Genomic DNA, 16261 nt, shown 5'->3' on the forward strand with positions numbered 1-16261 from the left:
TTACAAATTATACAGATTTTACGGAAGGTGTTATTACATAAATTTATATGGATATAGACGTAGATTGGTCAAAATAAGATATATGGTGACAAGATTAATGATAATTTGGAGGATTGTCAAATCAATGCTTTAATATGGGTTTAATGTGAATTTCCCTTCCTTTTAGTCCGGAGTTATACTCAGTAAATTTAGGTCTAATCCAAGACTAATGCCCAGAGAGAGAGAGAGAGAGAGAGAGAGAGAGAGAGTAATATGAAATTACGAACTCTTTCCTTGTACGACAGGTTGTTACAAGATGTACAACATCTTAAGGCCAAGACAAAAACAGTTAAAAAAAAAATTATTTGGAGAGATTATCTTGTTCAATTTCTTTTTTCCGACATCATGAACAAGACACCACATGCCTTCAGAAATTCTTAAGGCTGTGGGCGCGATCTCTCAAATATTCCCGCTCCTTCATCTACACCTTTTGTTGCCTACATAAATTTGGCCGCTTCCACTCAACCAAACGTTGCAGAAAACTCATGACCTGAAAATAACAAGCGAGAGAAAAATCAGACCAGGTTCAATTAAGCCAGAAGAGCACCTTAAAGTAATGTTACTAAAGTAAGGTGGATTGAGTCATGTGACTTGTACTTGCCTCTTCAGGTTCTTGTAAAGAATAAGATGCATTGGTGTCCTTTGGGATTTTAGAGACAAGAATCCCAAAACCTTGCCCTCTGTCTCTCAATATCTGTCCAAAAGGAAAAGAAAGAGAGCCTTTTAGCCTCTCTGCAAGAAACATACCCATTAAGAGAAAAATGGAGAGAACTTGGGAAGGATAAAATGTTATGTACCTTGAACGCGTCCTCGTCGGTCCGGTCATCACCGATGTAAACCGGAAATACGTTGGTGCAATTCGCGAAACCTTTTCATGGAAATTTGGTATCATTGTTAGTAACATCAACAATCTCAATGTCAATCAGGATCACAAATCTTTTCAAAGTCTACCAAATGACACTTAAAAAAGTAGTCTTAGATATAGGTGGACATACCAAGTGACTCCAATAAGAATTCAAGGGCCTTCCCCTTGTCCCACTTGATGGTTGGTCGAATTTCTAATACCTGGAATTATAGGGGAAAAAAAAAGCTTACTAAAAAGGCCTAAAATATAGTGATTAATTACAATAGGGTTAAGTTAGGCTGACCTTTCTTCCTTGAGTCAGTCTAAGCTTTGGATATCCCTTGATCACAGACTTAACCTGTTGTGCCAATTCAGTCCATTCCTATATATATTGACGAGTATTTAGTTATTAGTTCTTCGTTCGGGCTCTGTAAATTTTGACACAACAAAATGAGGAGAACATAGAGAAATAGTTGCTATTCGTCGCGTACTTTCTCGTCGACACAGCGGAAATGCACGGACACGCAGAACTTATTGTTCTCCACCTTAGCTCCCAGTGTCGATTTAGTTCTCTCTACAAGTTCTTTGTACACCTGAGAATGAGGAATTTCCAAAGAATGCAAATTTACTCATCGCTCGTATTGCCATATACCTATACTTAGCGTGAAAGACGGGATGTTCGGGCAACTAGACCGACCTCATCGATCATCGGAAGAAACTCGCTGGCCGGCTGAAAGAGAACAGCTTGATCACCCTGAGGGAAAATGGAGGTCAATTCCCAATTTTTCTCCAAATACAAGAAGAGAAATGAGAGGAGAAAACATGGTTTTCCACAGTGAAGTCACCTTCTTGTATTTAGAGCCTTTTGCTGGGCCTTTGATGTCCATACCATGGCTTCCTGCGTAGTACAGCTCACCCAACCGCACAAAACTGTACACCTGAAACAATCCATCCACAACATCATAATCAGAAATTTTCGTAATAACCGAGGTGACACTAGACAATATTACTGGACTTGTAGCCTTTTTGGACGTGGCAAACTGCGATTGGACATCACTAGTTTAGTAGCGCACGTGCATGCAACGTGCGTACCAAATTTCTCTCCATATCGTATCGCAGTTTGCCACGAGCCGAACATTTTTGGGCCAATAGGGAAAAAGGAAGGGAGAGGAAAAGCTTGGGAATGCACCTTGTCTCTGCATCTTCCGCTCACAATAGCAGTAGGGAAGCACCTGGCGAGCTTTCTAACTGTGGTTCTCATCTGCGTTTTGACGCAAAAGTTGATGTGGTTGTCAGCGAAAAAATGGGATCGAATGGCTCGAGATAGTTAAAATGGCCGAGGCCAGAGTGAAAAAGGATGGATTGAGAACCTTATTCGACATGAAAGCTCGATCGGGGTCATCGACTATCGGCGAAAGAGTCCCGTCGTAGTCCAAGAACATCACTATTTGTTTCCCTTGGGAGGCGCCGATTATTTGCTCGAACATGTCCAGAGCCGAAGGATGGTGGAGCTGCTCTCGCAAAGTCGGAAAAAATGAGATATAGTCAGATCAAGCCAAAGGCCAACCACGCAGAATCACAGCAGGAAATTGGAATTGGAAAGAAGAAGAAGAGCAAAACAAAAGTTGTGCTCTTGAGGCTCCACCATGCGATTTCCCATTTTTTGTCATTGCCGACGTGACCGAGGCCGTGGCCGATGTGATAAGAGCAAATAAACGAGAAGAATCCCGACCCTTTTTAGTTTGTAAGGGGATCGATCAAAACCCAAAAACAACTCACCATCCAGGAATTGTTGTCTTCGGTCAGAGAAGGCGGGGACTTCACATGGGTGGGAGAAGATGCTTTCATCGAGTCGACCCAAGAGCTGATCCTCTGGGCACTGTTGACCTCGAGGTGCTTCAGCAGCTGGCTCACCTTGATGTACCCGCCGCCCTTCTGCAAAGAGGCGGGGTACATTGAGAGGGAAGCGGTGTACAAATCCGACATCACGTTGATGCCGGAGTTGTCGCCACTGCCACCGGCCACATTCTGTTTGGTCATTCCCATAATGCCTCTTCTTTTTTCTTAACCAAGAAAGGAAAAACCACCGAACAAGTTCAGTAGGGACAGCCAAACCCAAAGGAGCTCCTTTGATTCCTACCTTGGGTGAAAGGACTTAAAAGAGGGGATGGTTTCGAACCCTTTTGGGAGTGCAAAAAAATTGCTCAATCCAGAGACCGGGAAAGAGCAACAGCAAGCAGAACACAGAGACTGAGAGGGAGAGAGAGAGAACAGAACAGAGCAGAGCACAGAGCAGAGAGAGTTTTGAGGGTGAGAGAGACAGGGGGACTTGAGGTGGATTTATAGTTGGAAGAAGACGCAAACCGACGAGAGAGGGCCACCTCCCGCCTTCCCCACCCGGGCCACCCCAACTCCTTAAAAAGTGGTGGGGCCCACTAAAGGCAAGGACGGGGCCCCACAATGGGAAAAGACCCAAAAAAAAAAGGCATGAAGAGGAGAAATCCTTTTTGATGCCCCCGGGGGCAAGGGAACTTGGGTAATTCTCCATTGACCATGTCCCGCTGTTTTCGGACCGTCAACGTAACAGCCGTTTCCTCCTCCTCTCCCGGACAGTTTTTTTGCAAAGAACAATGATGTTATATGTTAATACCAGGAAGGATTCCTTCTATCTTTGTACTCCACAGGAATAGACCATTAGATTTGCTTTAAAAAAAAAATATGAGCCATCCGATTAAAAACTTTTAGAACAAGTAGCCACTTTATTGTTTGCGACTTTTATCGAAGGCTTACAACATCTTGTTGTGAAAAGGTTCGAAATAGGGTAAATGTTTGTCAATTATATCTATTTAAGGCTGACAGCGTTTCGTGGCAAAAAATGTAATTCTTATTGTTTTACTACAATGTCTTGCCGCAAACCATTACAAAGGATGATAGATACTCAAATAATGTTGTCAGTGTAATGAATTGTTGAAATGCACCTGTGAGTTGTGTCGGAGAAATCCCACATTGGATAATTGATGTGGTATAGAGCAGTTCATATATCCTAGTATCATTGAAAAATTAATGTGGACCTACCTCTCACTTGTTTCATAAATTTTCCAAAAGGATATAAACTCTCTCTCTCTCTCTCTCTCTCTCTCTCTCTCTCTCTCTCTCTATAGACCGACGAGGAGGTGATGTGCAATAGTTTCAACCTCCTGACAATGGAGATTGCAGCCACTGTTATTGACAATTGGCGTTAAACGATCTCAAATTTTTGGGGTCACCTGAGGTTGACAATGCAGGATAGGGGCTAGCAATCTTGGGTTTGAGGTCATGCCGAGGAAGTCGGGGCAGGTTGGGAGGGGTTCATGATGGCGCATGCCGTGGCATATTGAGACAACATCCAGTTATAGCTCTCTTAGGAAAGGGCAAAATGAAAAAAGGAAAAGGGAAAACACGAGAGAAAGGAAAAGGAGAAGAGGGGGCGGAATAGATTTGGACCGCATCAAATGCTCATGGAGCAATACGTCAATTTTTCCGGGGAAATTCAATCCATAAGTATGTTTTCCTAAATTCTTCAAGTATGAAATGTCCCAAATACAAATGAACAACTATCGTATTTCTCTTCTCCCATCGAATAAAAAGTACAATCCTCAAGACTTTATAGAAGAGGACACCCAGAGGCTTTGGGATTTGCTTTCTCCTTGAAACGGACGCCAATTGGACTTATGGACCCAACAAGTGGTTTTGATCACCAAAGCTAGCATGAGCTTTCCTATTATTTAATATTTATAGCAAATGGTCCCCTTAATTCTGCAGGGACTCTATAAGAACGCCCCTTGTAAACATCAAGTAAAACAGCAGCAAATCCAACCTAACCCCGGACATAACAAGCAAAACCAGCTACGATTTTATATTCTTTCTTTTGGATATCATCATTAAAAGTATAATAATCCGACACCCCCTTTTCGCGCTCGATTCATTACGGATTTCCCTTGTAAGCAATTGCAACTAGCCGGGGAATTTATGACTTCTTTTCATCGGACAAATTCCGCTCAATGGACAAAGACATGTGAGAGTACGGAAGTGATGTTCATGGGGTACAATGTCAATGCGCGACTAAAAAAAAAAAAGGCGAGAAAACGGGTTTAAAGTGCATGATGTTGTTCATGTATCGGCTTTCAAAAATCATTCACCCGCATGAGAAAAAAAGAAAACTGCACTGAAAGTTCTAAAACTTATCACTAGCGTGTAATTAAGTCCTAAAATTTTAAAAAAATGCAATCAAGTCCTAAGATTTATGACGAAAGTTCAATCAAATCCTAAAACTATCAAAATATGCAATCAAGACCTTTATGACGAAAGTCTAATCTAGTCCTAAAACTTGTGATGAAAATCCAATCGAATCCTAAAACTTCTAAAAGGTGCAATCAAATCCTAAAATTTATGACAAAAGTCGAATTGAGTCCTAAAACTTAAAAAAAAAAAAATCAATCAACGGAAGAACTTGATTTCACAAATTTGGCAAGTTTTAGGACTTGATTGTATTTTTGTGAAAGTTTTAAGACCCAATTGTACTTTCGTCACAAGTTTTAAGACTTCTAACGCACTTACCTAAAAAAAAATTGCCTTGCTCTGTGGTAAACTATGATCAGTTATTGCGAAAATGGCACTATGTTATTGTATCTAGCAATATCACCTAGAGGGGGGAATAGGCGATTCTGAACTATTTGAAACTTTATTGCGGAATATACACAAGTTCAAAACACAAATAGATATAGTTTAGAAATAGAGTTTAGAATATCACGCATAGAGATCTAAATGCAGTAAAGAAGATTTAGAGTAGAGAAAAGTGCACACAAAGTTTATAGTGATTCGACTATGCAAGCCTACGTCCACTCTCCCACACTAATAGCCGATTGGTTGGATTCTACTAGATGAATCAATGGAGGTTACAAGAGATATCACTCTCAATCACTCTTACAAAAATCTCTCAAGATACGACTTATGGCTCTTGAGAACAAGTATGTAAATCTGAACAACTCAAGTACTTTGGAATTGTAAGTTCCGATCTCTCTCGACCGGTTACTATGGATTATCCTTTTATACTTTGCTACCCCCAAACTAGCCGTTGGACAGGTCTTCAAGGATCGCCCTTCAATCATTGATTGGATGCTATCAATTGTGATTGGATGAGATTGCATCCGGAAAGATATGATAGCCGTTGGAGTTGAGTTCGAACTCTTCAGATTCGATCGCCTATACAACTAAATCTTCAGTTTTCATAAGTAGAGTTAGTTCAAATATTCAGCAAACCTTATTCATAGAAGGTAATATCCAATCGTAGATATTCTCCTAATGAGGTTGGAAAATAATCTTGTCAATAAAAGATTACAAACTTCTATAAAAAGATACCACTAATATCGAAAAACCCGCCAAATGCTGGTCTTCATAATCTGTCTCAAGGATATTGCAGAATCCGAACATTATTCAGAAGCGGTCTTCAGAAATAAGACCCTCCGAATCCGAACAGACTTGAATAATGACTCTGACCTCTAATAAAGTCCTAGCCGACGCGTCACATATATCTTCAAAAGAACAATTCTTTAGAGGCAGTAACACACACCATCCGAATAAGTTCATAAGCAAATATATGACAACTATCTCTTGAGTCTGATATCCAAGTTTGGATCAATATAAGCTTCCATTCACATGTTTACCTTGGAATAAACGATTAAAGGCATTAAACAGATTCCTTACAAAAGAAAAGGATAGTTTTGTCAGAATCAAATTATTCGGAAGGAAGTTTTTCTCAACAATCTCCCACTTTTTTTATGATGACAAAACTTCCTCAATAAGAGTAGATTTTGAAAAAGATTTAAGAATAAAATATAAGTGCAAAAAACAATTCATAAAAGTATTAACTTTTAAATTGAGTGAATCTTTTCGAAAAAGGTATGCATTTGAATAAAATATGTAGATTTAGTAAAAGATACCACCAAGCAAGTTTGTAAGTGAATTCCTCAAATGAATTTTTGTAAGATGCTTCACCATTCCAATGATTGCATATGAGTCGTAAAAACCTGCAATTCTCCACTAACATATAGGAAACATATAGGAGGCTAGCTACTTCTCCCCCTTTTTGTTATTAGCAAGAAGATTAGTCGTACAATCCACTCTTTATTCAAGTAGAACTATCAGCCCATAATAAGGACGTGAAAGAATTAGTCATAACAATCTAGAGATGTTCAATCAAAACTAAAACAAATCAAACACGGACTTTTTTTTTTAAACAAATTTCAAACAGACAATGGTGGAGGTAATTTTGAAGAAGAAGGAATATTTGTGTGCTCTTTATCACCCTCCTGGACACCTTCTTCAGGCTGATCTTCATGATCCCTGGCAACTGTAAGAATATAATCTTGAAGGGCCTGCAGATATGTGAACTCCTAAGTGATCTTATCATTTCAAATCAGCATGTAAGTTCTCAGGCTTGCCATTTCTAAGCAAAAGAGGCAACAATATTGATTAAGCATATTTTGGAGTCTATTCATCCTTTTTAAAACCATGCTCTCTAGAGCATTCATCCTCTGAATTACTTCCCTCTAAAGTTTCTCCATGTCCTTTTGAACCTCACTCTGAGAAGATTTTGTGTCCAAAAGTTCTTTGATAAAAGCATTCAGAGTTTCTGCAGGAGTCAATTTCTATGCATGAGTTTTATTTTAACTATTGGTGGCTTGCCTTTGGTAGCAAAATTCAAAATTCTTTGTAGATCAACCTCCTCCTAAATCTGGTTAGGGTCTGCATCTGAAGGTTCTTTTTCAGGTTCTTCCACAATAGATTCTTTCTCCTTTGAGATTTCTTCTCTAGCATTAACAGTAGATTCCTTCAATAGAGTTTGCTCCCCCTGAACATTTGCATCACCTTCATTAGGTTGCATACTTTGATCAGCAGTTTGCTCTATCTAAGCAGTAGATTCACTTTGCTTCTGATCAGAAATCAAGGCTTCAGATTCATCTTTTTTCTCTCCTTGAATCTTTGCTAATTGAAGAGGAATCCCAATAGCAACTTCCATGCTAACAATCGAAAACTCATCAGCTTTATCAATCTGCATATCATCTTTAGACATTTTTGGATGTGGGATAGGCTCATCAACACTTGTTGCATGCTCAAGCTCATTCCTCTGAGCATCCCACAACTCATCAAGCTATTCTTGATTGTATTCTTCCTGTCTTTTCTCTACAGAATTTTCTCCCTCTGCCATTCCCTTATCTTTTTCACCAACATAAGTCTTATGAAGGTCCTCTTTTTTGTCATCAGGATCCTTCTGCTCATGTGTTGTCCCAGCATCTCTAGTAACATCTGTTTTTCCCTTGTCGGTTAAGTCAACATCATCTATATGAGCATAAGATATATCTATGGATGAAATTGATGGAGTACTTTCAGTATCAGATTCTTTTGTCTTTTCTTCTTCTTCCTCTGGATCCTCTTCCTCTAAAGATTCAACAACTTCCTTTCATTTCCTTGTAGGAATCTTTCTTTTCTTAGTAGATGTTTTTGCCTCAGGACTCTTCTCTTCTAGTTCAACTTGAACAACTTCTCTGTTTTTGTTCAGCCATCCTCCAACAATCAGTTTAAATCACATCTTCTGAATCATGGATTCTCCAGCAACCATTATTTGACTCTCTTTTTGCATCTTGAAAACAAATTTGGTAATCACAGAGTTGACTTACAGAGATAACATTGTAATTTAGTCCTATGACTAAGGAAACATCATTTATAGTTAAGCTTCCAATCCTCACAGTCCCTTTGCCAATGACCTTTCCTTTGTTATTTTCTCCAAAGAACACACTTCCACCATTGTATTTTGATAGTTGAGTAAACTTTTCTGGATCACCAATCATATGACTTGAGCATCCACTATCCAGAAACCATTTGTCCTTTTTCTTCTTTGGTATCCGCAAATAGAAAGTAACTCAATATTTCTTTGGCACCCATACTTTCTTGGATCCATCCGAGTTAGTCGCAATTGATAACTTTCTATTAACAGGCCTCCAAACTATCATACAATTGTCTACGATATGATTAAAGCTGCCACAATTTATGCAAGATTGTTGCACATAAGACTTTGTAAACTCCTTATGAATATGTTGTTTATATGCGGATCTGGAAGGTTTTCGCAAAATTGTGTCATTTGTTTCCTCAGAAGTGGACAATTGGTTTGGTATGTCATGCTTTCTTACAATGAAAACATATTAAATCTTTGTTCTCCTATTTGTCATGGCTTGATCAGATCTGATCATTCTGTTTGAATGATTTCTTCCCTCCAAAGATTCTAGCTCTTCGAGCTATTTTTCTGAATTTATTTATCATGAGTGAGAGCTCCTCATCATCTTCATTATCTAAATCAAATAATTCATGGTTAATTTCAAATTTTAATGCAATTGATTTTCTACCTTTGGAGTCTCTTGTCTTGTTTGCTCATTCTGTCTCATATGACTATAGAGTTCCAATAAGCTCATCAATAGACAAAGTTCTGATTGTTTGATATTCCTATATTGAAGGCTTGATGTAGTTCCAATCATCTGTAAGTCCTCGAAGGATCTTTCTGACTTGCTTTGGTTCAACAATGGGAGCACCTTGCCTTGCAAGACAACTTGCTAGTATTTGGAATCTATCAATCATATCGCCAGTTGACTCATTGGGCTTCATCTTGAAAGTTTCATAATCACTCAGTAAAATGATATAATTAGTTTCCTTCACTCTGTCAATTCCTTGAAATGTGATATGAAGTCTGTCCCATATAGCTTTTGCTGATTTTTCTTCTACAACTTGATTATATAAGGGAGTGGATAGCGTGCAGAAAAGTGCATTAACATCCTTGGAATCGAGTCCTTGTCTTTTAGCTCTTTCGGTGTCTGACAATGTTGCTACAACATTAGTATTGTTATTATTCTCATTTCCAATAGAGGGAGTTGCTGTAGCAACAAGACCTACTCCGTCGACAATGACATCCCACACCGGATCGTATGATGCCTTGAAGAACCACTTTATTTTATTACACCACATATTATAATCATTTCCATCAAAGTACGGTGGTTTGTTGCCATAGTGTAAGTCTCCTGTTCTTGAGAAATTATTGCTAGACATAATATATCGTTAACTCTAAAGTAAAATACTTCAAAACAATGAGCAACCAAGTTTTGATACCAATTGTTGTATTTAGCAATATCATTTAGAGGGGTGAATAGGTAATTTTGAATTGTTTTGAAACTTTATTGCGGAATATAAACAAGTTCAAAACACAAACATATATAGTTTAGAAATATAGTTCGGAATACCATGTGCAGAGAGCTAAATGCAATAAAGAAGATTTAGAGTAGAGAAAAGTGCATGCAAAGTTTATAGTGGTTCGGCTTAGCAAGCCTGCGTCCACTTTCTCACAGTGACAACCGATTGGCTGGATTTCACTAGATGAATCAATAGAGGTTACAAGAGATATCACTCTCAATCACTCTTACAAGAACCTCTAAAAGATACAGCTTATAACTCTCGAGAACAAGTATGTGAATCTGAACAACTCAAGCACTTTGAAATTGTAAGTTCTGATCTCTCTCAGGTGGTCACAATGGATCTTCCTTTTATACTCCTCTACCCCCAAACTAGCTGTTGGATAGATCTTCAAAGGACCGCTCTTCAATCATTGATTGGACGCTATCAATCGTGATTGAATGAGATTGTATCTGGGAAGATATGATAGCCATTGGAGTTGAGTCCGAACTTTTTAGATATTGTCGCCCATACAACTAAATTTTTAGTTTTTATAAGTAGAGTTAGTTCAAATATTCAGCAAATCTTATTCATGGAAGGTAATACCCAATCGTAGATATTCTCCCGATGAGATTGGAAAATAATATTGTCAATAAAAGATTACAGACTTCCATAAAAGATATCGTCAATATCGAAAAACCTGCCAAACGTGGGTCTTCGAATCTGTCTCGAGGATATTGTAGGATCTGAACATCATTCAGAAGCAATTTTCAGAAGTAAGACTCTCCGAATCCGAACAAACTTGAACAGTGACTCTAACCTTCAATAAAGTCTTAGGCGACGCGTCACATAGGTCTTTAGAAGAACAATTCTTCGAGGCAAGTAACATACATCATCTGAATAAATTCAAAAGTAAATATATGACAACTACCACTTAAGGCTAATCGTCAGGTTTAGATCAATATAAGCTTTCGTTCACATGTTCACCTTATAATAAAATAGTAAAGGCATTAAACAGATTCCTTACTAAAGAAAAAGAATAGTTTTATCAGAATTAAAATATTCGTAAGGAAAGTTTTCTTAACATATGTATAGTTAAGTAAGGATAACTTGCAAGTTGTATAGACATGAAAAATAATTGCCCAGTACAAGTTAATAGCGGCGAGATAGCTCCAACGCAAATTTGACCCGAAAATTGTCAGTACATTCTACGGATTGTGTGATGGATGGTCTTTACAAATATTAACCTAATGAGAGGTGAACAAAACACCCAAGAACTTGTGAAGACTCCAAACTAGTACTATAGTCTACTGGTACGTAAATCAGGATCTTTCCACACGTGTAATTTACCTAGAATTTTCTACACTGGGACAATTTGTTCTTGTTCTTTCCAAGCGAGTGTGAAGCAGCCACTTGTCCCGCCGTACGAGGGGTTCATGTGCATGTCATGTCACATTGGTCATACGAGAAGAGTTTTTCATTGGGTGAGGAATCAGTCCACGACAGGCTTTGGCATGCTTGGGCTCAGAACCCCAGTTATCCCTTGTCATAAGCTCTCTTTTTTTTTTTTTGGGTACAAAACAGGAATTCAGTGGACTGCTTTGGTTCAAGCCCCAGACCTCTACGCATGTGTCTCTGTCCCTGAACGGACATAATTAATGAGATTCGAACATACGGCCCGTGACGTGACGCCCGTATTAATTAGGCCGGCTCCGGCTACTTTTTTGCCGGGGAAAAAGCGGGAAGAGAACGTCGGAGAGACACTCAAACTCAGACTTGGACTCGGAGAGGCTGACCGGTAAAATTAGGAACCAACGATTTCAGATTCCGCATATATTGTACTTGAAATTTGAGATCTATTCATTTATATAGATTCCTCATTTTGTTAGAATTTGAAATCTATCATATATATTTTAGAATCTAAAATGTACCTTACTACTGATTTCAAGGTCGATTTCAAATTCCACTCGGGTTCTATATATATTCGTAGTTAAATACATACAGTGAATAATCACATTTAATGATCATCACATACTTGTTAAAATTCACCGGCCGAGCTCAAATTTAGATATGCCAAAAATATGAAACATTAACAAAGTAAAAGTCTTAATGATAAGTGGTTCTAGATTATACACTAATCATCGGACACCATGAAATATCGCAAGATGACGCCAAGATATATACCAAAAAAAGAACTTGCTCAAAGTTTCGGGTTCCACCTACTTGGAATCTAAAACTTACCTGTTAGGACAAGCTCTCGAATTTTTAGAACTTGAAATCTACCCTCAATATTCTAGAGCCTGGAACTGATTGATTCCCACCATTTCGGTTCTTCATATTTCAAATTCTATCCTAGAACCATGCACGTTCCTAGGTGAAATACAATTGGGTTGATAAAGGAAGGACAAATTCATCTTCTTCACGCCCTTTGTTCCCTCCTCTGTATCTGGCCGTGGACTTAGAATAATTTGATGGAATCATAACAGACATTGGGATGGACCGAACTCCATAATATGTTCCTTGCTTTTCCGTATTATATGTTCCTTTTTGTTCGAAGGCTTAAACCAGATTCCAAGTCTTGTGTGTGAACGAGAACGAGAATGGGCGGTCATAATCGTTTGTCATTTTGCATTCTAGTGCAGCTTTTAATGCTATAGAAACCCTAAAAATCAAAGCCGTAGAAAGAATGCGAATCAGAAAGATTCCTTGGAGAGAGAAAGAGAAGGTGTTTCTCGGGTACTTTGTTCTCATTCCTCAGTCGGCCGTTCTTGTCTATGAAGAGTGAACGTTCCAGAGAAGAAACTAGACAATGTTAGAAACTAGTCGAGTTCCTACGCCCGTTTCTTTAAATAAAAAAGAAATAGTTATAAGCACTTATTATGCGGTGATTAACTTGATTGGACGAGGATGTCTTGCTCCGAAAGTGCCCTAAAATTTTATCGAAACAAGGACCGGTTAAGATTTTGGATCTGTCATGACTCGTGGGATTCTTCTTAGTTTATTGCTTTAGCTTAGGAAATTGTGGATTCCGACAGCATTGAGTTCTCATGTTCTTCAGAATTTTTCACATGCAGAGCAATGCTTTTTTGAAGCTCTTTGTCAGCTGGGTGTCTTTCGGTACTTTTCTGATTAATTTATGAGTTCTGCGGGGCTGTGAGATCTTCCGTTTCATACTACACGAGTCAAAGCAGGAAGTCTTGGCGTGCACAGATGGTGGGTAACTACTGGGTTTCGCCACTAGGCAAGAACAAAAACATGCAAAAAAAGTGAGCAAAAAGTGTCAAAGAAACCCTAATTTCTTCAATATTGAAAGTGATAACCCCGTGTTCCTCGTCTGAATCCACGCTTCTGATTTTTCGCTTTTTCTGGGTTTGTCTGTGTTATGTCCTTGAATGTCGACATGTACTACCAAAAAGCAAATTGGCCAGTTTTATTTTATTTCGAATCTGTTTCTTTCTTCTTCTTTTGCATGCAATTCTTTGTTCGGCTATAAGTTCGGCAACATAATTTCGTATTAAAAGTTGATTAGAAGATTTTCTATCTCCCTTGAATTTTCATATTTTTCAAGATTATGCATAGGGTTTCGCTCATGTAATAGTGCCGTTACAGGCCAACCGGCAACCGGAACTGAGGACGAATTCATCAGCAATTACTTCACCAAAACTACTTCAAACCCTGATTTTATGAAAGGAAATAAGCACACATAATTTGCTTCAGGTATAGATCCCCAGGAGAAAAGGTGTTGCAGAAAACGCCAAGAGATGCACAAATTCAAGAGTGAAATAGCTAAGGATAAAAGTAAAATAAGAACACACGAGACACGATTTATGTGGAAAACCCAAAACAGGAAAAACAGGAGGAGAGATAGGGTTTCACTATCTTCAATAATGTGTACAAGCGTACAATCAAAGATCCAAAGACATGATAAGAAGAAGTGAAAAACAAAGGGTTTCGGGGCAGAAGTTGAAGGTTCTGAGGCAGAAGTAAAAGTAAACGTTATAATATAATATTCAAGATATCTTTTTTATAGCGCCATCTAAGAAACCCCAAAACAAGGTTAATGGTCCAAAATAACCTTATCACTAATTTGAAAATAAAAAATATAACAAATCTCCACCTTGATTTCAAATCTTCAGAAGTGCGTTTTACCAAATGCCACAAGACCTCTCCCCCCCACCATCAAGAGTGACCACACAAGGCCACCCGCCAAACGATAGAATCGACAACGCACACCCCTAAACCTATGTGAGTGTACTCAATGTAGGAAACAAGGGATGAAACGCCACCAATTCGATCTAAGTAAGTCAAACAGTGAGAGCACCAATCAAGTCCAAACAAGGCTTGAACTTAGTCAAAGAAGTTGGTTTGGTTAACATATCTGCCGGATTATCCGCCATAGGTACTTTCTTCAATGTAACTGTACTCTTAGCAACCTCATCACCCACAAAGTGATAATGAATTTTGATGTGTTTCGTTCTCTCATGATACATCGCGTTCTTGGTCAACTGGATTGCACTTTGGTTATCGCAAAAGATAACGGAGGCTCCCTCCTGCTTTTTCCCAAGTTTTGTAACTAAACACTTCCACCAAAGAGCTTCCTTTTCTGCTTTCGTTGCTGACATGTACTCTGCTTCAATAGTAGAGAAAGCAATCGTGTCTTGCAAAGTTGCTCTCCAACTAATAGCGGAGCCATCAAGCCTAAAATATAGCATGTTAAAGATCTCCTTTTATCAAGATCACTTGCATAGTCAGAATCAACAAAGCCAACAACTAAATGCCCCGTATCACAATCTCTATCAAAGACCAAACCAACATCTAAGGTACCCCGGATATGCCGAAGAATCCACTTCATTGCTTGCCGGTGAGCTTCACCTGGATGTGCCATATACCTGCTCACAATACTAACTGCTTGGGAAGTATCCGGATGAGTGCAAACGTTAGCGTACATAAGACTACCCATAGTACTAGAATATGGAACTCGAAACGTCTTATCTTCCTCTTCTTTGGTTTTACGTGACAAGGAAGCAGAAAGTCTAAAGTGAGACACCAAAGGAGTACTTACTGGTTTAGCATTCGTGCCGAAACGTTCAAGCACTTTTTCAATATACCCTTTCTGCGAAAGGTATAACTTCCCAACCTATCTATCTCTGCAAATCTCCATACCTAGAATTTTCTTGGCTGCTCCAAGATCCTTCATCTCAAATTCCCTACTAAGTTGCTTCTTTAACAACTGTATCTCCGACATGTCCTTCGCTACAATGAGCATGTCATCCACATACAATAGCAAATAAACAAAAGAACCATCATGTAATCTCTTATAGTACACATAACTATCATGCGCACTTCGTGAGTAGCCATGACTTAACATAAAGTTATCAAACCTCTTGTACCATTGTCGTGGAGATTGCTTGAAACCATACAAAGAACGTTTCAATTTGCAAACGTGATCTTCTTTACCCTCAACAATAAATCCCTCGGGGTTGAGACATATAAATTGTCTCCTCAAGCCCACCATGCAGAAAAGCGATCTTGACATCAAGTTGGTCAAGTTCTAGATCATAAAGGGCCACTAACGTGAGCAACACACGAACGGAACTATGTTTCACAATTGGAGAGAATACTTCATTGAAATTGATTCCTTCCTTCTAACTAAAGCCCTTCGGTACCAAACGTGCTTTGAATCTTTCATCCGTAACCCCTAAAATTCCCTCCTTTTGTTTAAAGATTCACTTGTATCTAACAGCTCTATTGCCCTTAGGCAATTTCACAAAATCCCAAGTTTGGTTCTTATGAAGAGACTCCATCTCTTCATTCATTGCAACAAGCCACTTCTCGGATTTAGAACAAATAGTAGCTTCACGGAATGTAGAAGGTTCTTCAATACCAAGCTCTTCAGCAATCGTAAGAGCATATACTACTAAATCAGCGAAACCATACCTCCGGGGAGGCTTAATTTGCTTTTTAGCTCTCCCTACAGCCAAAGTCCGAGGTTGTTTAACTTCTTCTACTTCTTCTTTAATCGAATCCGAGTCCCGTTACTCACCGTCACTTTCTGACCGAATAGGAATATCTTCAAAAGTTCTCTTTGGATGCTCTACACTAAACTCCACCTCTTTCACTATATTC

The 16261-nt window shown here is 38.8% G+C and overlaps 1 protein-coding gene across 2 annotated transcripts; it reads right to left on the minus strand.

Moving 5' to 3' along the window:
* Positions 1 to 251: 251 nt before the first annotated feature.
* On the minus strand, positions 252 to 3179 carry LOC115744091 (probable trehalose-phosphate phosphatase J). 2 transcript variants are annotated; one of them, XM_030679180.2, is made up of 12 exons: positions 3024 to 3179; positions 2663 to 2939; positions 2254 to 2394; positions 2073 to 2144; positions 1729 to 1821; positions 1581 to 1637; positions 1375 to 1476; positions 1188 to 1265; positions 1035 to 1104; positions 837 to 907; positions 641 to 733; positions 252 to 529 (listed from the first exon to the last, which is right to left on the minus strand). In XM_030679180.2, exons 2-12 carry the CDS (start codon positions 2927 to 2929, stop codon positions 461 to 463), a joined length of 1113 nt encoding a protein of 370 aa, XP_030535040.1. In that variant the 5' UTR covers positions 2930 to 2939; positions 3024 to 3179; the 3' UTR covers positions 252 to 460. The 2 variants fall into 2 exon arrangements, with proteins under 2 accessions (XP_030535040.1, XP_048128269.1); XM_048272312.1 differs by having other exon boundaries at positions 2663 to 2945.
* Positions 3180 to 16261: the final 13082 nt, after the last annotated feature.

This window comes from Rhodamnia argentea, chromosome 11 (assembly GCF_020921035.1).
Source record: "Rhodamnia argentea isolate NSW1041297 chromosome 11, ASM2092103v1, whole genome shotgun sequence".
Classification (NCBI taxonomy): Eukaryota; Viridiplantae; Streptophyta; class Magnoliopsida; order Myrtales; family Myrtaceae; genus Rhodamnia; species Rhodamnia argentea.

Bases quoted from the DNA above. Each gene is read 5' to 3' on its own strand.
- LOC115744091 (XM_030679180.2), bottom strand. From the start codon at position 2,929: ATGGGAATGACCAAACAGAATGTGGCCGGTGGCAGTGGCGACAACTCC. The intron at 2,145-2,253 runs GTTCTCAATCCA...GTCAAAACGCAG, and splicing joins GAGCTTTCATGTCGAATAAG to ATGAGAACCACAGTTAGAAA. The intron at 1,477-1,580 runs GTCGGTCTAGTT...CCTCATTCTCAG, and splicing joins TTCTTCCGATGATCGATGAG to GTGTACAAAGAACTTGTAGA.